This window comes from Rosa rugosa, chromosome 3, assembly GCF_958449725.1.
Source record: "Rosa rugosa chromosome 3, drRosRugo1.1, whole genome shotgun sequence".
Classification (NCBI taxonomy): Eukaryota; Viridiplantae; Streptophyta; class Magnoliopsida; order Rosales; family Rosaceae; genus Rosa; species Rosa rugosa.
Genome location: NC_084822.1, coordinates 37,712,194 through 37,736,756, shown reverse-complemented (window position 1 = coordinate 37,736,756; position 24,563 = coordinate 37,712,194). Strand labels below are relative to the sequence as shown.

General features: G+C 38.2%; 3 protein-coding genes across 3 annotated transcripts; 2 read left to right on the top strand and 1 right to left on the bottom strand.

Moving 5' to 3' along the window:
- The first annotated feature begins 12,017 nt into the window (after positions 1 to 12,017).
- LOC133741023 (monocopper oxidase-like protein SKU5) lies at positions 12,018 to 16,023 on the top strand. The gene is made up of 9 exons (XM_062168955.1): positions 12,018 to 12,362; positions 12,805 to 12,914; positions 12,988 to 13,258; positions 13,345 to 13,483; positions 13,797 to 14,160; positions 14,517 to 14,882; positions 14,971 to 15,049; positions 15,393 to 15,589; positions 15,723 to 16,023. The coding sequence occupies exons 1-9, from the start codon at positions 12,228 to 12,230 to the stop codon at positions 15,826 to 15,828; spliced, it is 1,767 nt and encodes a 588-aa protein (XP_062024939.1). The 5' UTR covers positions 12,018 to 12,227; the 3' UTR covers positions 15,829 to 16,023.
- A 1,687-nt stretch (positions 16,024 to 17,710) lies between these two features.
- On the top strand, positions 17,711 to 21,269 carry LOC133736579 (serine carboxypeptidase-like 20). Its single transcript, XM_062164119.1, has 14 exons — positions 17,711 to 18,049; positions 18,133 to 18,278; positions 18,550 to 18,626; positions 18,749 to 18,871; positions 18,979 to 19,081; positions 19,162 to 19,199; positions 19,276 to 19,377; positions 19,467 to 19,547; positions 19,634 to 19,876; positions 20,034 to 20,099; positions 20,197 to 20,318; positions 20,679 to 20,792; positions 20,899 to 20,944; positions 21,056 to 21,269. Exons 1-14 carry the CDS (start codon positions 17,889 to 17,891, stop codon positions 21,137 to 21,139), a joined length of 1,506 nt encoding a protein of 501 aa, XP_062020103.1. The 5' UTR covers positions 17,711 to 17,888; the 3' UTR covers positions 21,140 to 21,269.
- Positions 21,270 to 21,452: 183 nt separating this feature from the next.
- Positions 21,453 to 24,473, bottom strand: LOC133736578 (uncharacterized). The gene is made up of 2 exons (XM_062164118.1): positions 24,307 to 24,473; positions 21,453 to 23,914 (listed from the first exon to the last, which is right to left on the bottom strand). Exon 2 carries the CDS (start codon positions 23,821 to 23,823, stop codon positions 21,853 to 21,855), a length of 1,971 nt encoding a protein of 656 aa, XP_062020102.1. The 5' UTR covers positions 23,824 to 23,914; positions 24,307 to 24,473; the 3' UTR covers positions 21,453 to 21,852.
- Positions 24,474 to 24,563: the final 90 nt, after the last annotated feature.

Genomic DNA, 24,563 nt, shown 5'->3' with positions numbered 1-24,563 from the left:
GATAGTGACAATAACACACTTCAAATCCACCACGGATTAGTTTACAACGTGCAACATCAATTGTATATATAGTTGCACAAGTCTTAATGCAATAGTCTATATTGCAGCTAGCATCGCATTTACCCTGTGCAGAGTTGCATATTTCAAAAAATGGTGGTGTTGTCGCCAATGATGAGTTTGTTTTTTCAGGACAAGAGTAATAGCAGTTGCAAGTGTTTGTTTCATCACATTTTTAGGCACCACTAGGATGATTACTGCGACAAACTGTGTTGCAGTCAAGGCCGTTGCAATAACCTATTGGTTTGGTGCGTATAGATGTATCTGCCTTCATAAACATCCGCATGATTGCAACTGCATGTCATCACCATTTGTAGTGCAAGCTAATGTTAGTTACCATATCTTGGCTCTATTGCGCGAGTCGATCTAGAAGTAGATTGCTTCAAAATTTCTAATAAATTATTGATTCATCGGATCATCCAATTGGAAATGATAACCGAATGCATAGGCTCGCACACATTGAGTATACTCTATACACATATCATAAATCTTTATTGAGTGTGACATTGGATCTAATAGAGCTTTTCCAGACATTTGTAATTCGTGGTTTAATTAGACAGCATTTTTCCTCAAATATAGGAGTGGCTAAGAGTTATTTGCTCATTCTTCATCGAATCATAGAGATCGAGAGCCTAGCAATGATGGAATTGTAAACATGAATAAATCGAGAGGCAACACCAATACATTGTTTTTCAAATCTTCACCATGCAACTAAGATAAAAACTCGATAAATTCAATGGTCAGTGAAACATAAATTCGACGATTGTAACTCGAATATGTTAGAAGTTAGGATGATATATCTACCTAATGCAAAAACGAGTAGAGCAAGTTGAGTGCAAGATATGATGGCCATGGGATAGAGCTTGACATTACTCTTTTCTCTATATTTGTTGTCTGTTTCAATTTCTACTAAAATTTTGATGGATATGTGGCTTGTAATTACGATTCTATTTATATGGTGGTCATGAAAATAATATGGAAGTTGTGTGTTCTAAAGAAAAAAATTTATAGGTGGAGGCTGATGGAGTGCTGATGACGGCGGCGACCCGAAATAGGTGGAGGTGCCAGGATATCGGCGGTGGCTAAAATAGTATTGGGTCGGGCTTGTCATGTTGGCTCTGATCCTCTAGCTATATGGGCTTGGGCTTGGGCTCAGTTTCTGGGCCCTGCCATAGGTCTAAGTTTATTTTATGTTTTAGTTTATTTATGTTGGTTAGCTATATGTCGCTTTATGCGAGCAATAAATCCCTACATTAGTTGTGTAGGACTAATCGGGTTTTGTGCCTGTGTATGCACTCTACGTGCCTTGTCTGCTCTAGGTCGGCGGCGAGTTATTTGCTTCATCAAATGGGCGCTGCCGCCTAGTGGCAGGGTGAGACTAAGTGTCGTTGGAGTTCTTTTTCGGCGGCAACATAGGAGGAAAGCTGTGCTAAAGCTGATAATTATGCTATGTTGTAATCGGGTTACATTTCGAGTTATCTTTCCGCTATGTCACTGCTATGTTAAAGCAAATGGAGTAGCTAATTGTGCACTCTTTGCTAGTTGGTGCTTCTTCGAATACATGTCTTATGTAGAGATTCCTGATATTATTTCAGGACATACTTTAGATGTTTATTGTAATAAGGGGTTTAGGCTTAATGTCCCCCCGTTGTATTCGACAGTTTCATTAATCGAGGCTTGAGGGCAGCCGCACCAGCCCTTTATTCAAAAAATAATAATAATAATTATAGGTGGAAATGTAATTTATTACATTTTTCTTCTTGTAGAAGAATATTGTATTGAATTCTATTTTCCTATTCGGGTAGATTACTTACCAATTTGAAAAAATAATATATAACTATATTTACATTAGAATGAATAATATAAGCATGGAAGTAATTTCATCACGGGTGCCCTTATACTTATCAATTTCACTCAATCTTGACCAACTCTTAGCTATTTTGCCAACTATTGTGATATATATTTTGAAATTTCGTCACTTATGATATAATTTTGCGTATCACCTTCATTATGATACAAGAAAGCCCACTAGATAGAGCTATGTATTCAAATTTCAAAATATTGGACAAAAGAGCTAATGATTGGACAAAGTTGATTAAAAGTGGAGAACACAGAGGTACATCTGATCAAACTAAAAGTGCAGAAGTACAATTGATTTTTTTTTTTTTAAATACGGGCCAGTTCGGTTGCCCTCAAACTTTGATTAAGGAAATTGTAGAATACGTACATTAGGGCGGGGACATAGCGCCTAAACCCCAGATTACAATCAACGTCAAGAGAATATCCTGAATAATAACTGGAGCCTCGACTATAGCTATGTATTCAAACATACACCAACTAGCAAAAAGTGCAATACCAATAACTCCCTTTACTTGACAATAACGGTGACATATCAGAAAGCTAATGCAATGCTGTAAAACAGTTAATCCACCTTTTCCAATATGTTGACAAGCTTAATCCAATGACACTTAATTTTATCTTGCCACTAGGAGATTGCATCCACTTGATGAAGGTGCGTCATCTCTCCAAGGAAAAACAAGGCACATGAGGTGCCCAAACCAGCATAAGGCCACATAGACTCAACCAAAACCTGGTAGGTAATTATTAACAGTAAGAAATATTAAAACAAGAAAACAAACTAAAAACATGGGATAAGCCCAGTTTATGAGCCCAGACCCAATATCCATTCATGATAGCAAAGGGACTGCACCAGCCTACTAATACAGCCCAACCCATTCCTTGCATCAACACCACCGCCACCGCAACACCACCTCGGACTCACCCCTCCAATAGTCATAGATAAAAGTGAATTCACCACACATAACATTACACATGCATATGTCTGATCGCTCAAAAACACAAAATAATGATAAAGAGTACATAGCAATAATTACAAAAAATCAACCCTATACCCAATTTTAACTATATGGTTACGGAAACTCCTAAATAAAGCCATATGTGCCACCTTCATAGGACCAGGATGGGTGCGTATGGTTAAAAGACTAAGACAAAAATGAATAAACTAGTGGAACTCCTAGGTCCAAATTCAATAAGTGACAAACTTCAAGACCAAAGACGAAACCTTAACCACCCTAACAAATATTCAGTAGTAGGGGTCATCATGGGTCGGGCTAGGGCCAGCCCTACCCTAAATTTTAGGGCTTAGGGTCGGGCAGGGTTGGGCCTAGTCAAAGTCAACAAAATTTAGGGTCGGTAGGGTCTGCCGAGGCTTAAATATGTTAACCCTTACCCGCCCGAAAGGCCCGAGCCACTAGGGCCGGCCTTCCAAATAGGGCCGAAATGGGCCTTAATTTGTTTAACAAAAAGAACTACATTATTTTTATTTCTTATCTCAAAATGTGGCTCAATGGTTATATAGGTAATACAAGACTCATTGTTTTTTGTTGATCATATATATATATATATATATATATATATATATATATATATATTGGAATTAACTTATAAGTTATAACATTTATAAATATTAATTAAGGTGGTTGTATTCAATTAATTATCTCTCTAAATCTCTCAAAATTAATTATTGTTTAACAAAGGAAACAAAAATTACAGAAAATAAAGTTCAAGAAATCAATTACAAAAAAAGAGATAAAGTAGTATGTTATAGAAAAAAGAGAAATATATTTTAAAAATAGAAAAAATATAAAATTATTAGGGCTTAAAAGGCCGGGCTGGACTTGGCCCTAACGGGCTCAAACGGGCCGGGCTTTATTTGCATGGCTCATACCCTACCCTATTTGAAAAAGGGTTGGGTGCCCCCCCCTAATGCAAGGGCTTGGTCGAGCAGGCTTAGGGCTGAAGAGCCAAATGATGACCCCTATCCAATAGCCATCAACACTGTTGAAGTCGTCATATGTGACTAATTATTATCTTGCCAAAAACTTTTCCAAATGTCAGTTTTATCCAAAAATGACTAATTTTAATTTACTATCCTGAACTTTTTGACCCAAAATCTCTCTCTCTCCCCCTCTCTCTCTCACTCACTCACTCACACTCTCTCTCCCCGTCTAGTTTTTGTGGTTGATCTCAGTTGCATAGATGGTTTGAGATCTTTGCTTCTTGATTTTGTATCAAGAATGAAGAAGTTGGTTGCTTTTTGATCGAAACCCTAATCAGTCCCTCCCAAGTTCTCATTATCTCGTCGAATCATGAAATTGATTGCAACTTTCTTTGCAGCGGCGCAAGTGATGCTACTGCATTCTATTCGTTCCTTGGTTGCTACTTGGATGGCCAAGTTTTTGCCTCGCTTGGTTTAAGCCTACTAAGTTTGCTTTCAATTTCTTCATTGGGCCTTTATTGTTCTTTTTTCTTTTCATGTTTGTTTGTCTTGAATAGTTTAGTTGGGTCCTCATTCTATGTAATGTTTACTGTTTTTCTTAACATAAGTTTATTTAAAAAAAAAAAAAAAACTTGCATTTTATATGAAAATAATCCACTTTTTTTTTTTTTTTGAGTAAAGGGCTGGTGCGGCTGCCCTCAAGTCTTGATAAATGAAACAGCCGAATATAAGGGGGGGGGGACATTGAGCCTAAACCCCTGATTACAATAAGCACCTAGAGTACATCCTGAAATGATATCAAGAGTCCCTACCAAATACATGTATTCAAACAAGCACCAATTAGCAAATAGTGCATCATTGGCTACTCCACTTTTTTTTTTTTTAGAAGATGAAAATAATCCACTTGAATAAATTTATAAATTTAAGTTTTCTTTGTTCAATTATTATGGGGCAGCATATTCCTTTTCTTTTGGTGAGACTACATAACAAGTGTTGTATAGTATATTGATCTGGGTCTAAGTCTAGAGGTGAAAATAAGTGAATAATATCAATAAAGTGAGGTTCTAAAGAGAACCTATTCAAACTTGAAATTCCAGAACCCTCACTTTTTGAGCAAGTAGTTTAATAATCTGAACCAATCATTCTCTAGCTACATATACACATATAAAATCTATAATAAATTAACTAAATCGGAAAGCGTTTAATCATTTGATTGACACTATGTTAGTTCTAATTTTATCTGATAAACTACAATTGTTTACACATTTTCAATGAACAAAGTAAAAAGGGTTGTCATATTTACTTTGTTGCTTCTATCAATCTGCAACCGAAGATGGAAAACAAAATTTTATGAATTTTATTACTATTAGCTCCTTATGAGATCACAACCCTTTTTACTTACGTGATAGACGGAGCCCAGCTCTATCTTTATATAATTGGGTGTTGGACTTTAATGACTCCCTGCCTAAGCATCAGATTGAGGTATTTTTCATGTTATTATGGGGGGTGCGGCTATTTCCATCCTGCTAAACACTTTGTTCACCCTATGGCCAATTTTTTTTTTTAAATCCCAAAATTTTCCTTAATTATAATTATTAACAAAAATAAAATAAAATATCAATAAATAAAATTTTACCCAACAGACATCCCAATTATCATCTCAGTTATCTATACCAAGAAAAAAAAATTATCAACTCAGCTTCTTTATCGCTAGCCTACCAAACAATTAGTTAGACGAAATTTTCAAGCTATAGCAATAAGTGAAAAAAACTTTTGGTTAGTATTATCTTGTTCTACTTCATGTGACTCGTGTTTGATTCTAGTCACAATAGCTAATGAAGGGAGAAGATAATAGAGAGGAAAAAAAACAAAAGAGTAAAAAGAAACTAGAGGGCATGGGGTTGCAGCACGATGGTATGCTTATTTTCTTTTTCTTTTTCAGATTCACATTTTCAATGGTGATATTTTTTTTTTCTAAATTCTTTGAGGGTGAAATTGGAAGTTTTATGTTTAAAATTTAATTGTAGGGTGTAGGGTGGAAATAGCCTCACCCTATTGTGGGTTATTTCGAGGAAAAAAATAGAATAATGCTAGGTGAATTGCGGGTGATTTTAATCCCATCAATATGTCGATCTGGATATTGAAGTTGTTAAGGTATCGAACTAGATTAAATCAATGGAAAAACCAAATATGTCCAACCTGAACCGTTCGTGTTCATAATTGTAAATCGTAGTAATGAATGTCTTAATGATTATCAATTTGGCTGAAAATTTGCAGAGGTGATCTACTCATATATATCTAAAAACTGAACGATTGAGATGTGGATATGTGATCGAAAAGTGAATCTAATAAGTGATCCCTTAAAATGGTCAAAAAAAGGGATCTCTTACTAGAAGGGCTATATATATATATATCCTATCCAGAGCGAGGTCTCACTCTGAAATTAAAGTGCACTTTTAGAGTTTAGGGTCACTTTTCGGTCGCATATCCACATCTTTACCGTTTGATTTTTAGGTACTAATGTATAGATCATAGGCCTGAGACTTTAGCACCGAGAACCGGTAGAACCGGACCGAATCGAACCGGAACCGGCGGTTCGGTTCGGTTTTTCGTATTAAAAACATGTTATTTTTCAAGAGCTGAACCGTTTTCATGTGTCCGGTTCAGTTCCGGTTCTCTTGTTTTTGAACATATCAGAACCGTAGGAACCGAGATATGTAGGCTTAGGCAAATAAAAGCCCATATATTCAACTAATTCAAGCCCTATTGCCCTAAGCCCAGGCCTGTTTCGTTTGTAACTTGACCTAATGTTCCATGACTTCAATGAAACACGACCTCAGTCCTCAGCTCGACAGCTCCTGCTCCTCAGTTCATCTCCAATTCCCGATTTAGCTTTCGAAGTCAAAATTGTTCTCCCCCAATTCAAAAACGCAAAACTCAAATCATCCCAGTTCATCTTTGCTTCAAAATCCTAAATCCCAAATCCAAACCATCCTAGTTCATCTTCATCCCAAATCATCAGCATATGGCTTCGAATTCGATTTCTTTGAATTCAAGTACCCGTATTTCTGGAGATGGAACTTTGAAGATCATCAGTTGATTGACTTGATTCAGCATATTTGTTCTGTGCTGCGGTCTGTAACCTCAAGATCAGTTCATCAATTTATTACTTCATTGAGTTTATTCAGTTGTAATACGTTCTGTTACTTTTTGTATATGACTATATGTGGATTATGTGCTGTGCTGCAGTCTTGAGTAGCTGGGAAACTATAAAACTCTCAAAGATTGTTGTTCTGTATAGGAACCGAAAACAGGTCAAAACCAAACCGAACTGAACGGTTCGGTCCCAGAACGGTTCCTAATATAAATAACATCGTAACCGAACCGAAAAAAGCTTAACGGTTCCGGTTCCTACAAAAAATGATGTTTTCAGAACCGATCCCAGGCCTAATAGATTATCTCTGTAAAATTTTAGCCAAATTGATAGTCGTTAAGGCATTGATAACTGCCTTAAAGCTAGTACGGTTCAGATTGGACAGATTCAGTTCGTCCATTGGTTTAAGCAAGTTAGATACCTTAAAGATTATCAATTTGGCTGAAAATTTGCAGAGATGATCTATACATTAGTACCTAAAAACTGAACGGTCGAGATGTGAATATAAGACTAAAAAGTGACCTTAAACTCTAACCTCGAACTTTAATTTCATAGCAAGGCCTTACTCTGGATAAATATTATATATATATATATATATATATATATATATATATATATATATATATTTATGTATTTTTTGAATTAACTTAGTAACATCTATAAATATTAGTTAAGGTGGTTATCTTTAACCAACTATCTCTCTAAATCTTCCAAAATTAATTGTTGTTTATCAATGAATATAAAGATTAAAGAAAATAAAACTGACGAAATCAATTACAAAGAAAGAGATAAGTTGTATGTTATAGAAAAAGAGAAACATATCTAAAAAATAGAAAATTATTAGGGCTCGATTGGGCGGGTTTAAAGGGTCGAGCTAGATTTGGCTCTAATGGGCACAAACGGGTCGGGCCGGGCCGGACTTTATTTGCGTGGCCCATACCCTATCCTATTTGAGAATGGTTGGGCCGACTCGTTCTAATGCAAGGGCCAGGCTTAGGGCCCAAAAGCCAAATGATGACCCTTACGTGAACCTAGATGTGGGACACTTCTGAGAATGTAATTGGGCTATAGCTGCTGATGGGTCCACCACTCCACCCCACATGCATCTCATTCTAATTTTCTCTCTACATAATAATTCATGCATAATTTTTTTTTTGGCCGAAACTCGTGCATAGTTTCATAATTTTGTTGTTATTGTCAATATTTATTTTTCCTTTGGTACAATATTTAATAAAGTTTCAACCAAATATTCTGACCAAAGAAAACTTAAATACAGTTTTCTTGCCGACCTATTTTGTTATCAAAGAAAAATAAGATTTCATTTCTTCTTAAAGAGTTTTATCACAACAATCATTGATGGATTGCAACAAAAAAAAAGAAAAAGAAAAAAAAAAAGAGTTTTATCACAAAGCCGCTCTTTGGACTAGAGTAGCCTAAGATCAGAAAAGGTCATCTGCGAAAGCTTGCGCGTTCGGTGGTAACCCGATGTCTGTGAAGGTCTCTGGCCTCGCCGACGTTAGTGGTCTGCTGCCGGACGGGTGTTTTTTGGTGATAGTGCTCTGTGGTGGCTCAGATTGGAAGTCTTGTGCTCGATTGTTTTGACAGGATTGATCAACTTCGGACTCTAGTGTGACTTCTGAGGCATGGTGGTCGTCAATACAGTGTCTAGGTTCTCAGCCTTCATCAACTCCTTGTGCTTCACTGACTCTGGTTGGTTTTGTGGCGTCTCGTTGATAGGTTGGTTGACGGAGTCCTAGATCAGCGGCGACAACGGGGGTTTTGGTTTTGACGATGGTGGCAGAGCTCTAGTTTGGCGGTGGCGGAGACGTGACTGTACTAGGGAGTCGTGGCTCGGCCTGAAATTTGGATCAATTTTTGTTGGGGCTTTCCTTGCTGGTTTATCACTGGGCTTAGACTATTTGAATTAGGTTTTTTTTTTTTTAGTTTCAATAATTTCCTAATTTTTTAGGGAACTATGCTTGTTAATTTTTAATGAGTGCTAATTAGTTGTAGTTTTTACTTTGCCTATTTGCTAGTTCTAGCCTATAGGCTCGCTTTATTAAGTGAGCACTGATTGTATACTGAATGGTTTATACCTATGTACTATCATGGTACCCCCACAACCTCTTGTTTGTCTCGCAATTGGCTAATGACAGGGGATGAGTATGTAATGGCCATTCTGGCTTGAGTAATGACAATCATTGATGAGTTGATTCAAAAAAGAGTTTTATCACAATATATAAACAGACATTATTAACATTTCGTCAAACAAATTAAAAACAAAAGAAGAGAATTTTTCGAACAGTACATGAACTAAAGGTCACTGTGAATTAACGTTCCTCACTTTACACTAATTATACTTTGGTACCTGAACTATAAAACCTGATCCACTTTTGGTATATGCCTATAGACCTGTAAATGGACCGGATCGACCTAAATCCAAATCCGTTTACTTAAAAAAAAAATCGATCCAAACCCACTCCGTTAACCCGGCGGATTGTTGATAGCTCGATCCAAATCCGTATCCGCCGGATTAACGGATACCCGATCCGCTAATCCGACCCGTTATAATTTCAAATATTTTAAATAGTAATATTAAATTTATATCATGATACCTTATAAGATATTAATAAAATATGAAGACAACATGAAAAGTATCACCAAAAGTAGAATTACATTATCAAAATTCTTAATGCTTCTTGGAATCTTGGGTGATAGACTGTCCCTTAGATTTCTGAAAAAAAAAATTGTATTAGAAATTCTTCATATTTTTTTAAAATAATATTATATTAATAAAAAAAAAAAATTTATTATTACAAAAACGGGGCGGATCATTAACGGATCGGATCGACCTAGATCCGTATTTGATCCGTTAAATAAACGGGTTAACCGATTCGGATCATTAACGGATCAAAACTTTTGATCCAAACCCGTCCAATAGTCACGGATTTGGAGCGGGTCCGGATCAAAATCAGGTCCATTTACAGGTCTATATAAGCCGTCAATAACTCCGTTAGTTGGCATGCCACCTGGCATATTTTCAAGGGTAAAGTTGTCACTTGACTATCCACCTTTAGAAAGTCAATTTTTTTTAATAAAAAGAAAAAGAAAATTGGTGTTGCGATCTTGACCGTAGATCCACCCTTGGAAAGTCTTTTTTTCTTTTAAATAAAAAAGAAAAGAAAATTTCTTGGGGTTGGTTTTCTGGGTCGGGAAACCATGGATCGAAGATGAGAAGGTGAAGAAATCCAAATTGGAACAGTAACAAAAAGGGCTTGTGCAGGGTGGTGAGGGTGAAGTGGACATGGCTGGCCCCAGATGTTTTCGACGGTGTCGACCAGGTACTTGACCAGGAAGGCAATTACGTAAATGCGGATGGAGGAGTCGGAGGACTTGGAATTGGAATCAGAATAGAAAAAAAGAGAGAGGGAGTGGTTGATGGCGTGGTGGATGGAGGAGAGATTATGGGAGGAGTGCTTCATGAGGACGATGGAGTTAGCGGAGTAAATGAGGTCCGTCGCCATCGCCGCCGCGAGTTCAAGGGTCGAGTCCGTTCACGGTAGCGGGGAAGAGCAGAAGCAAAGCGGTGAGGATCGAGGCGGTTCCAGTGTGAAATTAGCTTACCGGCCTTCTGAAATTCCGGCTCACTGAATAATTAAGGAGAGTCCTCTTCTCCTACCTCTGTGTTGATTGCAGCGGGGGCTGGAATCAACAATCCCAATCCAATCACACCTTGTTGTTGCAATTTTGTGTGTTTAAGCAAATGTGCATAAGAAGAAGGTGTATGGAATTTGGAATTTGGGTTTTGGGGTGAATTTGCTTGATCAGGAGTTCCATGGATGGAGGATGAGCACAAGCTATTTCTGCTTGGATTGAAGTTGAGATTAAGAGAGACCAAGTGTTATGGGTTCTCCATTTCTCTCTTTCATTCTTAATTCTCATTTGATATTTGGTTTGTTGGTTGCAATTCAATTCTTTTCCAATCTGAATTCATGAAATATGTGATTTTGTATTTAAATCTTGTTTGCCGAATTCATGAAATATATATGGCTTAATATGTAGTTCTGTTGAGGAGATTGACTTGGGACATATGATCAAATAGGTGTTAATTTTAGGCTGGTTAATTTTATATTTCTTTGGTTTGAATTCCTGTTTTGTTTTCTGGGTTGCGGCTGCTGGTATGGCGTGGATGGAGAGAGAGAGAGAGAGAGAGAGAGAGAGAGAGAGACAGAGAGAGAGAGAGAGAGAGAGAGACAGAGAGAGAGAGAGAGAGAGAGAGAGAGAATACCAAACTACCTTTAGAAATTGAATAATGACATAAGGTTAACAGTGTTATTAACGGCATATATTTAAATGTAGTCGGGTTTTATAGTTCAGGTACCAAAATGTAATTAGTGTAAAGTGAGGAACGTTAATTCACAGTGACTTTTAGTTCATGTACTGTTCGAAAAATTCTCCCAAACAAAAAACTCATTTAAATTTGATATAAAATATATCTCTAGAATGAAAACCTTTCTAATGAGGACCTCTAAAATGAGAGCAGCGGTGTTTGCTCGGTCAGTTGCTTGCTGACCAAATAGATTGTGCTCAATCACCGTTGAATGTAAATCTAATGGTGGAAAACAAAATAACTTAACTTAATAATAATTTTCTCTAATATTGAACTAACATCCAATATGGTTTAGCACAATTTATTTAGTGTAACTCACCAGTTTATGTGATTGTAACTCGCAAGTCTTTTTTGTACACTATTCAAACGAGCTTATATCACTACCCCAATTAAATTGAACCCAGATTTGCGTCTAAAAGTTATGTCCCCACTCCTGTTGAGGTCTTGTCTCCTGATCCCAAACTCCCAAAGCCAATCGGTCAAAAAAGATTTGCCTCAGCCACTCAGCTACCTTTCTCTTTAATCCCTTATGCCCCACACGGTGAATTCATCTGTAAAATCACGGTGGGTGTGGCTCTATAGTCTATAGCCTCCGTTCTTTACCCTTTAATGGAGAAAATGGGACCCAAGAAACATCAGGCTCCCCCAAGCTCTGTACTCGATCTTTTCCCACACTCCCATGTGACTCTCTCACTGCAACTCTGCCACCCGGTTTTGGCTTCGCTTCCAAATCCAGCAAGTAACCACCCAACTCTCTCTCACTTTTCTCTCTGTGAAAGTAGAGAGCTACCCAGAAGAGATAGGATAGGCTAGAGAGAGATCATCCAATGCCCTCCTTTTGTTTCTTCAACTTGGCCATCCTCGTCTGCTCATTGCCTGCTGCTTTGGGTGCCGACCCGTACGTGTTCTATGATTGGACCGTCTCCTACATCACTGCTGCTCCACTTGGAGTTAAGCAAAAGGTTCTTTCTTTCACTTACTCTCTGGTTTTCGAGTTTTGGGTCGTCAAGTTTGAACTTTACTTAGTTCTTGTGCTGTTCTAGTATCTAGTTCTGATTTGTGAGTATACCTGCTCCTGTTTGGAGTTGAATTAATTACTTTTGTCATTCAATGCTTATAAATAGTTGCCTTCCTCTAATGAGTTCTCATACAGGGCGTAGGAAACAGTACAAGTATCATAATTGGTTTAACCCATAAAATTGGCCAACTTTTTAGGAGGTTAGGCTTAGAGCTGCTAAGAAGTGGTTAGCAACTTATATATAGGGACATGTGGGGAGAGAAATGGCAAGGAGATCTGCTATTAACTCATAACTAAAATTTACTTAGAACAGCGAGAAAGTATAGAGGTGCTATAGTGGTTTTAGCTGATTCTATCTGAGCCATCGTTTCGTTAATACTTTTCAGGTTATTGGGATTAATGGAGAGTTTCCAGGACCGTTGCTTAATGTGACTACAAATTGGAATGTTGTTGTCAATGTGAAGAATGACCTGGATGAGCCATTGCTTCTCACATGGTAAAGTACATGTGTGCTATCAGTAACAAATGGCAGCAAGTATTTCATTGCTAATATTGTTAGTTAAATGCAGGAATGGAATACAGCATAGGAAAAACTGTTGGCAAGATGGTGTTTCGGGGACTAATTGTCCAATTCAGGCTGGTTGGAATTGGACATATGACTTTCAGGTTAAAGATCAGATAGGGAGTTTCTTTTATTTCCCTTCCCTAAGCTTCCAGAGAGCTGCAGGTGGATATGGGGGAATCATCATAAATAACAGAGCTATTATTCCGCTACCTTTTGCGGTGCCAGATGCAGATGTTACTCTCTTTATTACAGACTGGTATACAAAGAGTCATAAGGTGAACATAAACTGTTTTTGTCGTGTTATGTATGTTTCAAAGAACCTTTCAACTTGGTTTCTTAGGCGTGAATGATACTTAAACAGGAACTACGGAAACATGTTGAAAGTGGAACTAACCTAGGAATTCCTGACGGCATCCTCATCAACGGATTAGGTCCCTTTCGCTTTGATGAGGCAATTGTTCCAGACGGCTTTCCTTTCCTTACAATAAATGTTGAACCAGGTATATATCTGGGAAATGTTTTGCTTGTTTTTGTATATGAATTTGATTCGTCTTATAAATCTACCAGAATCATATATACATGTATGGTATTCAGTTTCTGAGAAAAATAATGATTCTTCTTTGGAGGGAGTGGTGAGTGAGTGGTCTTCTTTTTAGGTTGGCAACTTGGCATTTCATTGAATTGTTAAACACCCTTTTGGGTTTAGTTCTACTTTGGGTTTTACTAGTTCACTATTCTACTGCTATATTTTCATATGCACTTTTATTACCTTCCAGTTTTAATGGGAGCCAATACTGTAATTGCCTGGAACAGGAAAGACATACCGCTTCCGGGTGCACAACGTTGGCATCTCAACTAGCTTGAATTTCAGGATACAAAATCATAACTTACTCCTTGTGGAGACTGAAGGATCGTACACGGTTCAGCAGAACTATGCTAATATGGATATTCATGTTGGTCAGTCATTTTCATTCTTGGTTACAATGGATCAAAATGCCAGCAGTGATTACTACGTTGTTGCCAGCCCTCGTTTTGTGAATTCATCTTCATGGGCTAAAGCTACTGGAGTTGCCATCTTACACTACTCCAATTCTCAAGGACCTGCATCAGGTCCTCTCCCTGATCCTCCTAATGATTTCGACACATATTTCTCAATGAATCAAGCAAGATCTATAAGGTTGTAGTTAACTATGAGTCTTTTTTATTTAATAACATATTGCACTGATGAAAACAAAAAGGCTCATTAACTTCCGCTAAAAGCTTTTATGATAATCATTTTCAAATGGACAGACTGCTTAACAACTGCTAACCCCTTATTTCAATATCACTGGCAGGCCAAATAATTCTTGTCCACCAGCTTTTGTTTTATATTCATATGAGAAGGTTAAATGATGCTAATCCAAAAAAATTAGGGAAAGATTTTACTTGCCTACCAGACCATCGGTTATCTTAATTTCATTTTTATCCTTTCTTTTATGGATATTTTAGTTCTCATATGCTGGGCTTACTCTCATGATCGTTTCTAAACTGTAGGTGGAATGTCTCTGCTGGTGCTGCTCGTCCAAACCCACAAGGTTCTTTTAAATATGGTGAAATTACCGTTACAGATTTCTATGTAATCCTAAACAGACCTGCAGAGCTTATAAATGGGAAGTGGCGCACAACCCTCAATGGTATTTCATATTTCACACCTTCGACACCGCTTAAGCTCGCCCAGCAATTCAACATTTCAGGAGTTTACAAGCTTGACTTTCCAAATAAACTGATGAACAGACCGGCAAAACTTGACACATCTTTAATAAATGGTACTTTCAAAGGTTTCATGGAAATCATCTTTCAGAACAATGATACCACTGTTCAGAACTACCATATGGATGGCTATGCATTTTTTGTCGTGGGGTGAGCTCTTATTTTGAAAATCATTCTGCCTTTATTTCTACTTGTTGAACTGGAAACTTATAAACATTATTGAATGATTGCCCTGTAGTATGGATTTTGGAGTGTGGACAGAGAATAGCAGAGGCACTTACAACAAATGGGATGGCGTTGCTCGCTGCACTACACAGGTACCTTGGATCAAATGCTTTACTATTAAGAGCCAACTGGTTAGGACATTTTTCGTAGCCAACTGGTTAGGACATTTTTCGTAGGAGACTTATAGCTTCAAAACAGATACTTAATCAAAACAGTATATCATGATTTTTCTCAATTGATTAATCTGGGAGTTGAACCATTAATTCCATTATGTTATAGGTTTTTGCATTACCTAGTTGTCATTGCACATTGCAGTCTTTAGTCTCTTACTCTCTTATATTTTACTCATACTGAATGAATGGAAGTATTTTTTGTTGATTCTACTATGTTGATTGTGTATTGTTAACAGACTGCTTCATGCTCATATGTATACAGGTCTTTCCGGGAGCTTGGACAGCCATATTGATTTCTCTTGATAGCGCCGGCATTTGGAACCTTCGTGCAGAGAATCTGGACTCACGGTATCTAGGCCAAGAACTTTATGTCAGCGTTGTTAATCCTGAGAGTGATGGATCTGAAGCTGGTTTGCCTGATAATGCCATTTACTGTGGAGTACTTTCCTCTTTACAGAAGTAAGACATCAGAAATTTGGCCGATACTTTTGATTCAGATTATTTATACCATGTGCCTTGAAACTTATATTCACACAAAATTCCTGTAAAACCACTTTGCTAATGCATAGTTTCATTTGGTTATCTTTCCCAGGGACCAAGCTCAGCGAGTCAAGTTTTCCAGTTCACCTTCAATGTCCTGTTCGAGCACAACAATTTTGGTTCTATTACTCGTAGCATTTGGGGCTTTTATTGGGTAATCAAGATGGATAAGGTAGCCAAAGCATTGTGATTATTGCCACTGAAAATGGGCAGTTTGAGTAAGATAAGAGTACTAGTAGAATGTTAGTGGGCAAATCCATGTAACACTAGAACTGTAAGATGTATCATGTACTGTGATTTTACATTGTAAACAATGTAAAATTATAATTTTAATGCAATTGTATGATTTGTAACTGCAAAGTTATTAATAAAAAATATTTGATCAGTAATTGGACTTGGAGAATCACTGCACAAAGGCAAACCTGCTTGCATCAAAATAAAGAAGAAAACAAAACCAACAGACCATGAAAATCAGATTTCTTCTCAAGTTACAACCTGAGGGATTGCTTGCTCCCTTGTACATGCATCCAATCAAGAACACAGAGATAATCAGGACAAGGACGGATATTGATCAAATCTGGAACAACCTTCAACTCTACTCACAGATAAATTAGGGGTTGCTTCTTGCATTTGGGCTTTATGAAATTTCTGGTCCACCAAAAACATGTAACAAAAATTGGCCGAAGATTTTATTGTTTGAAAAATAAGAATTTTCAAACAAGAATTGGGAGGGAATTGGCTAAAATATATGCAACTCGGTAAAATGGCACATGATTGGTCATGGTTTTCTGCTCCTGGCTTCCTGTTGTTTTACCTACTTGTTTGTTTTTATGTTCTTGCTTCTGGTTTTTTGTTGGGCTGTTCTTTCTGTTTAGAAAAGGAGAAATAAGTTGTGGCCAACATTTGTTTAACTTATCTGAACATTTGCAAACACAAATGTAGAACCCAAGGACACCTTTTGCTTATATCACATGCAAGGATCTAAAATCCAAAGGAAAGAAGCACCCTCGTGATCAATGCTTGTGGCAGCATCTCATTCATTAATTTGCATGAACCAAACAATACTTTGCATCTCGCTCTCAACTCATGACGTCCTATTTTTGGTCAGCTTGCTATTGTGGAGTTCAATTAAATTTTTCAGAGCTGAATTTAATTTTCATAAAACTTCCTGTGGAGTTGTATTATGTTTTAAAAATACCGTTGGTACAAATAAAATAAGTTTCAAAAAAAAATAATTATTCTATAGTTCCGGACTATCACGTGACATTGTCATGTGGTGGTCTGGACTAATATTTCATTCGAATTTAGTGGGGGTGAAAAAAAATTATATTAAGAGAATCAATCAGCAACATGTACATGTTACGTGAACCAATAACATTAACACGTACCATAAGACCATAGATTATCCGTTAGTATTAGTGTATCACTTCATGCGATTGTTTATTACTCTGCAAATATACTCATTAACTACTTTTTTTTTTTTTCATATATAAATTAAACATTTAGCAGAGTTACTAATGTTAATCCCATTGATTTCATGCTGAACTAGTCAAATTTAATCAAAAGTCTGGGTCTTATGATCTTATCAAACCAGATGGTCTTTTTTCTTCTTGAAAAAAATAATAATAATAATGAAAATCTTGTTCCAACTGCATCATCATCACACACATTTCAGGCCTTGTTTGTTTCCCGGAAAATGGGCCTTGGGAAAGGAAAGTGTTTCCTTTCCTGTGTTTGGGACAGCCATTGGAAGGGAAACACTTTCCCAAATGAAGGGAAAAAGTGGAGGAAATCCATTCCCTCCCCCCCCCCCCCCTCGGATTCACTTTCCCATGGGAAAGGAAATTGATTCCTTTCCTTTCCCACCAACCAAACATAGCCTTCGTGTGCGAATTAATCCTTTTTACCAAAGACAACAATGGACCCCAAATTTTACGGGGTTACTTTTCTCTTTCAGTTGCCTCCCATTCCCATTGGCTTAGACTCAAACTCAACACGTTGTCGTGTAACAATTGGTCCTTAGAATCCATGTACATATGACTGTTTTCCCACTCCTCCATTTTCCTGTCAGGTTCTTCTTCCCAAGTTGAGAGCTCAGTTTATCTCTTGGCTTGGAAGCAACGAAAATCAGCAACTTGCAGAGTTATAATCCTCTGCGTCTATAAATATATATATTCTTGTGTTACAGTCTTTGATATAGCCCTGTAACGCTTTAGACATGGCCAGGACTAGTATTATTGTCTCCTACACAGTAGTATTATATTCACTGTTATCGTTCACGTTCTTGAGCTTGGTGCCAATCCAGTCAGCTCCTGAGGCAGCTCTCATAACCCAGATTCCTGGATTCAACGGCACTCTTCCTTCAAAGCACCGTTCTGGGTATGCGAAGGTTTTGGTAGATATGAATTTTTGGATGCGTTTCTGAATTTTAGTTGCTAATTTTTGTTTTGTGGGGTTTGAAGGTATGTGACAATTGATGAGAGTCATGGGAGGAACCTGTTTTACTATTTTGTGGAATCGGAGAGGAAACCGTCGGAGGATCCGGTGGTGCTGTGGCTGAATGGTGGACCTGGTTGCTCCAGTTTTGATGGCTTTGTTTATGAGCATGGTATTGTTTCTCACCTGATGTCATGTTTGGTTTTATTAGCCAAAGAGGAGAGGTCATATTTTTCTCAATTCCATTGCTGGTTTTGTATTCATCCCAAGATAACAAAATTGGTAGCTTCGTCTCATAACTTATAGAATCCAATTGTTTCAATGAAAGAAAGTTTCTTGTTTGAATTAGACCACACCATTTTAGTTATTCAGCTTCAAATGGGCAAAATTGGTTCTTGAATTAGCACTCTAGAATTTTATTAGTTCCATTCATATCTTTTCAGGGCCATTCAATTTTGAAGCAGCAAACACCAAGGGAGGTCTGCCCAAATTGCACCTTAATCCATACAGCTGGTCAAAGGTTGTACCCTTGATAGCAATCTTATGTTTCATAGATATTGTGAATTTGATTACATTCTATTGGGTTTTTCCATATTTATGCGAAAGCTAACCCCTCATTGTTTGTGCTTCTTCTCATGTTAGGTTTCCAACATTTTATATTTGGATTCTCCTGCTGGTGTTGGGCTCTCTTACTCCAAAAACAAAAGTGACTATATTACTGGTGATCTAAAGACTGCATCTGATAGCCACACATTTCTCCTAAAGGTGATAATGGAAATAACTTGAAATGCTTTCATACTTATTTGGCCCGATATTTATTTTTATGTTCCAGTACACTAGTAACGCATTTACTGCTTTTTTCCTGCAACTAGTGGTTTGAACTTTACCCAGAGTTCCTCTCCAACCCGTTTTTCATTTCGGGAGAGTCATATGCTGGTGTCTACGTGCCAACACTTGCTTTTGAAGTGGCCAAAGGTACATCAGCCTAAATTTCTAACTGTTGCATCTGTTAAACGTTGAAATCTTTTTAAGATGGAGCTGTGGAATTTTGACAGGAATTGATGCTGGTACAAAGCCCATCATGAACTTCAAGGTATTTTATCTGTGCATATTCCTTTTGTTAATTTCAAACATGTATGGATTCAATGTCAAATAACTGCATAACACAGGGGTATCTTGTGGGAAATGGAGTCACGGATGAGGAAATCGATGGGAATGCCCTTGTTCCATTTGCTCATGGGATGGGACTTATATCAGATGATTTATTTGAGGTTTGTGCTGGATGCCCAATTTGATTATTAGAGCATTGTAATGCTAATTTCGAATGACAGGTTCTGAATATGCATCTAACTTGCTCCAGGAGGTTATCGAGGAGTGCAATGGAAACTACTATCAGCCGAATAGTGATACTTGTGCGAACAAGCTTGGAAAAGTTGACAAGGTATGAGAAATCTTCATGGTTTACAATATGAAGTATAAACTGCAATTTTCGATTTTAACTGAACTTATGATTTCTGTCAATTCCAGGCCATAGAAGGTTTGAACATTTATGACATTCTAGAACCATGCTATCACAGCACAGATTCTAAGAAAATTTCAACCGTAACCAGTAACTTACCATCTAGCTTTCGGAAGTTGGGTGAAACTGAAAGGCCTCTTGCTGTGAGAAAAAGGATGTTTGGCCGCGCATGGCCTCTTAGAGCTCCTGTGAGAGCTGGACTTGTTCCAACTTGGCCGCAGCTTATGAATAGTGAGGAAGTTCCATGCACTGTAAGTTTCTTAGATTAATATATACCACTTCGATCTTTTGGAATTGTGACTTGATTTTCTAAAGTTGGTAGTAAGCATACTTGTACTTTTACAGTAACATCCTGTGGTGACTGCTTAACGTGTCAAGATGGTCTTAGCTTTTATATGTCACTTGCAGGATGATGAGGTTGCAACTGCATGGTTGAACAATGCGGCAGTTAGGAAGGCAATCCATGCAGAAGATGTGAGCTTTCTCAGTCCTAGTGTTGTTAAACTAGAATCTGAAATATGAAATTGGGTCGTAAAGCATTAACTTGTTTGAACTCCTATTTACACAACAGGAAAGCGTGATTCCCAGTTGGGAATTATGTACAGACAACATTCGTTTTTACCATGATGCTGGGAGTATGATCCAGTACCATAAGAATCTGACTTCGAAGGGATACCGTGCGCTTATATATAGGTAAATCCAATTTTGCCCGTGACATTTATACCTTTGCTTCATGTTCCATTTGATTGCGCTGAAATGCAAGAAGGTAAATGGAAATTAAGAAAGGGAAGTAGGTAATGTTATATAGTTGATGTGTTACTGCAATGGACTGAAATTTGAGTCAAGTCTCAGAACTAGACTATGTAACTTAGCTATTTCTGATTGCATAAAGGAAGTTCCAAACTAATCCCCAGGTCTCTGTAAGTAATAGACTTCCTGCTGAAAATGCTACTCTGGAACGTGTACAGGCTTTCACCTGGTTATTCAGATTTCAATTTGCATCTGCAGTAGGACTCAATACTGATATGCTAAAATGTCTACTTTTCCTGGCAGTGGTGATCATGATCTGTGTGTTCCATTCACCGGGAGTGAAGCATGGACTAGATCAGTTGGTTACAAGATTGTGGATGAATGGAGGCCATGGATTTCCCAGGGACAAATTGCTGGGCACGTTTTCTGTTTTCCCTTCATTGCACCATGTCAAACGGTCTTTAATCAACTTCACAATAACTATAAAAATTAAAAACTAATTAATCTAATGTATTTGTTGCAGGTATACACAAGGGTATGAAAACAACCTCACGTTTCTAACCATAAAGGTCAGCACATGGCCACATGAAATGTTGTCATTCTATCTTGCAGTTTTTAGTATCCATTTTTCTTTTGATCAGAATCATTATTGATACTCGTACTTGAATTTGATGGTGCAGGGAGCTGGTCATACGGTTCCAGAATACAAACCTCAAGAGGCATTAGATTTGTATAGCCGATTCTTGGCTGGACAACCACTCTAGGAAGAACAAATTGGGAGAAACAGAGCAGTGTTGCTATTTATTGCCTACCTTGTATGATTCATAGAAGAAGGAAATAATATGATGAAAAGGAACAGTCCTTGATTTCAATAACTTCAAACTTTCTCTTTTACTACGAGCTTAATATTTGCATTACTTAATTGGGAGTTGTGGTTGCATTACTTTTGGATCAAAGCAGCCATCCAGTATTATCTCGAGCATATGATCTGAGAACTGGTGGCTCCATCGATGTATAAGGAAATAAGGATGGGAATTGAAATCCATAACCCATATGCACCCAAGACACTTAACAACATTTGAGTTGAAGTAAATATATAAATCTGGTTATCAATAAAATCATGCTAATGAGATTTCTCCATCCCTAAAACGAAACCTCAGCTAATCTCATCATAATGCTCTTCCTATATTCATGCATCTTGAGATCTCAGATCTCGCAATGCAGTGAACCCCGAATACAGTAAATAAAACATGCTCTGAAAAATAATACAAAACATAATCCCTCTTCCAAATAGCTATTAGACCTGTATGGCAAAATCCAGACGGCAGAAACCAGAACCAGTAGTGCTCTCAATCTTTACCTAAAATAAAGCTTGAAAGATCTCTGCCTAGAAAGAATTAGATGTGTGAGATACTCTAAACGATTTCCCCATGCATCTTAGTAAATCTGCATCATCATCAAAAAAAATCCCAGCAGATTATGCAGAGCTCTTCTTGTTTCTGAAGCTCTCCTTCAGCAATGAAAACTTCTTCTTGCATTGGTTCACACTTTTCCCAGGAACAGCAGCGGCAACTCTCTCCCACCGCTGACTGGCTTCCTTTGGAAAGGTTTTCAGGGCCTGAACTAGTGCCCTTTCTTGTACAGCTGACCACACATCTTGCTCTGAACTCGAGGATACTCCATTTGCAGCATTTGGATCATTAGGACTCTGCTCTTTTGCACTTCCACTTGACGACTCTCCAGACTTATCTTCTGCCTTGGCACTCTTGTCAGCACTGTTTTCAGTTTCCTGAGGAGTTGATGATACCCCTTCTACTTCCACTCTAGTTGTAAGTGGTGAGTCAATAGATGGTGCAGGTTTCCTCTTTTCAAGAAAAGAATCAAAAGCTTTGCTAGAATCAGGTTTCTGGAGGAGAACTGTTTTAGTTGCCTTCAGAATTTCTTCCACAGATCTTCCAGTACCAATGAAATCTGATACAACTTCCCACCTTCGAGATGTTCCTTTTGGAAATTTCACAATTGCTTTTCTCAAAAGCTCAATCTCTTCTTTGCTCCACGGTTTCTCCTTCTTCTCATAGCTACTTAACAGAACAGTACCATTACTCACCACAGAACCATTCAGTTGTGGAGTTTTCTTCTCCTCTTCTTTCTTTCCCTCTACATCATTGTTATCTCCACCATGTGCACCTCTAAGAACTTTTGCTCGCTCTACCCCCTCTTTGCCCTCCATCCTGTCACATATATTCCTAAGCTGCTCAATATTAAGAGACATACAAAGGCTTTCCACATCATCCTCAGCAAGATTGAGCACACGCTGCGATATAACAGGCCCAGAAAGTGTTCGCAGACGACTCCGCTCCTTGCGCAACAGTTTCTTCTCTTTCTCTCTTAGTTTCTTCTGCTGTGACGCTGCTTCTGCAGCTCGCTTCTCCTCCTCCTCTTTCCGTCGCTTCTCCTCTTCAGCTGCCCTGGCTGCTTCCTCCTCCTGTAATTTCTTGGCCAAATACTTGGCCTGCTTTTTCTTCTGCTTCTCAGCTTTCTCTGCTTCCTTTCTCTTCACGATTCTAGGGTCTCTTTTATAGGCATTGTCAACAAGAGTACGTATCCTTGCATACTCCTCCTTTCTAGCCTTTTCTGTAAGTTTTGCATTTTGCCTCTCCATCCACCTCTTATGATCACGAGATTCAGCTTGCTCAAGATCAAACTCCTCCTCATGGGGGAACTCTCTCCAGCTCTTGAAGCTGTACCAGAAGTTATAAAACTCATCTACTTCCTTCAATGAAGTATTCTCATCACCTAAAAATGGGATTGGTTGGGTAACTGACCACCGCCCATTCCTCATAAAAGCAGGACCAAACACCTTGAAAAAATCCTGTGGGGCACATTCAGTGGGGATCTCATCATCAAACTCATCAGTGGAGTCGTAGATTCTTCTCTTCACAGGATCAATTAAGACCTCATACGCTTCTTGAATGGACTTGAAGTGGGTCTCTATCTCATCCTTCTTTGTCTCTTTGGCAGCTTCACTTTCCTCAGCAAGCAGAAGCGAAGCCTGCTTGTCAGGATGATATTTCAAGGCAGTCTCACGGTAGCTTTTCCTTATCTGCTCCTCAGTGGCGAGATACCTTAAATGACTCAAACCTAGCAACGCATAGTGATCCTGTTGTTTCCCTTCACCACCCGACTTCTTTTTACCTTTGCTGCTGCTATACGAATCAAACGACGGCAGAGAAGTCTGCTCCTTGCTGTCAACCGCCTTCGGCGCGTCAGCACTCGCAACTTCCTCTACCCAACCACGGAACTTAAGAGCCACCGCATGGAAAGAATGCCCAGCCGGTTCTTTCCCCACAGCCTTCACAGGAAGACCGTTTGAAGAAACATAGATCGGTTGCCCATCTACTATCTCTTCCGAATACGTGATCAAACGAAGCTTGCTTTCGACACCCATAACGTCTGTAATAAAAATCAACACTGCCGAAATTCAAAAGCTTCAATGAGCTTCAGAACCCTCTTTAACACAACTCAAAACAACCTCCACACTGCATTGACAATCAATCTTCAATCAGAACACCTCAAAATACAGAACCAAAAGCCAAAACAACTCAACACGATCAAAATAAAGCAACCAAACCTACTTTATCACACACAAAAAAAGTAGTCCTTTTTCCAGATAAAATCTAATCAAAACTAACCAATATGAACTACTCAACAGTTCCCCAAATATATGGAATAAAACATTTTCATTATATAATCATCCAAAAATGAAAAACGAAAACGAAACTCAATACTTCAAACAAACTCAAAACCTCTCACAAGACTCGAACTTCATACAAGAGGAACCAATAGATGAACAAACACAACAAAGCCATTCAACCAGAAATTCACACACAGAAAGAATAAAAAAAACGTCTATAAAGAACAAAACCCTAACCTCGAGCTGCGAAGACGAAGCCGATGAAGGTAAGGGAGTCTAAAGCGGAAAAGCTGGAGTCTTGTACGAGGATCGAAGCTGTACCGGAGTTGAATGGAGTCGCCGTCGCTCAGCTCGTCCCAGGTTTTCTCGTGGTTTACATATATAAAGCTCCAAAATGCCCTAATCGATTGCGAATTGGGGGTGTTAACGAGCCTACTACGCGCACGTGTCACGCCCCAGCTTTCTTCTTTACTATTACCTGGGCCCAACTGGGC

Excerpts from the sequence above, each read along its gene's own strand:
- LOC133741023 (XM_062168955.1), top strand. The coding sequence starts at position 12,228 with ATGCCCTCCTTTTGTTTCTTCAACTTGGCCATCCTCGTCTGCTCATTG. Across the intron at positions 13,259-13,344 it reads GGTATACAAAGAGTCATAAG|GAACTACGGAAACATGTTGA; the intron begins GTGAACATAAAC and ends ATACTTAAACAG. Across the intron at positions 14,161-14,516 it reads AATCAAGCAAGATCTATAAG|GTGGAATGTCTCTGCTGGTG; the intron begins GTTGTAGTTAAC and ends TCTAAACTGTAG.
- LOC133736579 (XM_062164119.1), top strand. The coding sequence starts at position 17,889 with ATGGCCAGGACTAGTATTATTGTCTCCTACACAGTAGTATTATATTCA. Across the intron at positions 19,378-19,466 it reads TATCAGATGATTTATTTGAG|GAGGTTATCGAGGAGTGCAA; the intron begins GTTTGTGCTGGA and ends AACTTGCTCCAG. Across the intron at positions 20,319-20,678 it reads TACCGTGCGCTTATATATAG|TGGTGATCATGATCTGTGTG; the intron begins GTAAATCCAATT and ends TTTTCCTGGCAG.
- LOC133736578 (XM_062164118.1), bottom strand. The coding sequence starts at position 23,823 with ATGGGTGTCGAAAGCAAGCTTCGTTTGATCACGTATTCGGAAGAGATA.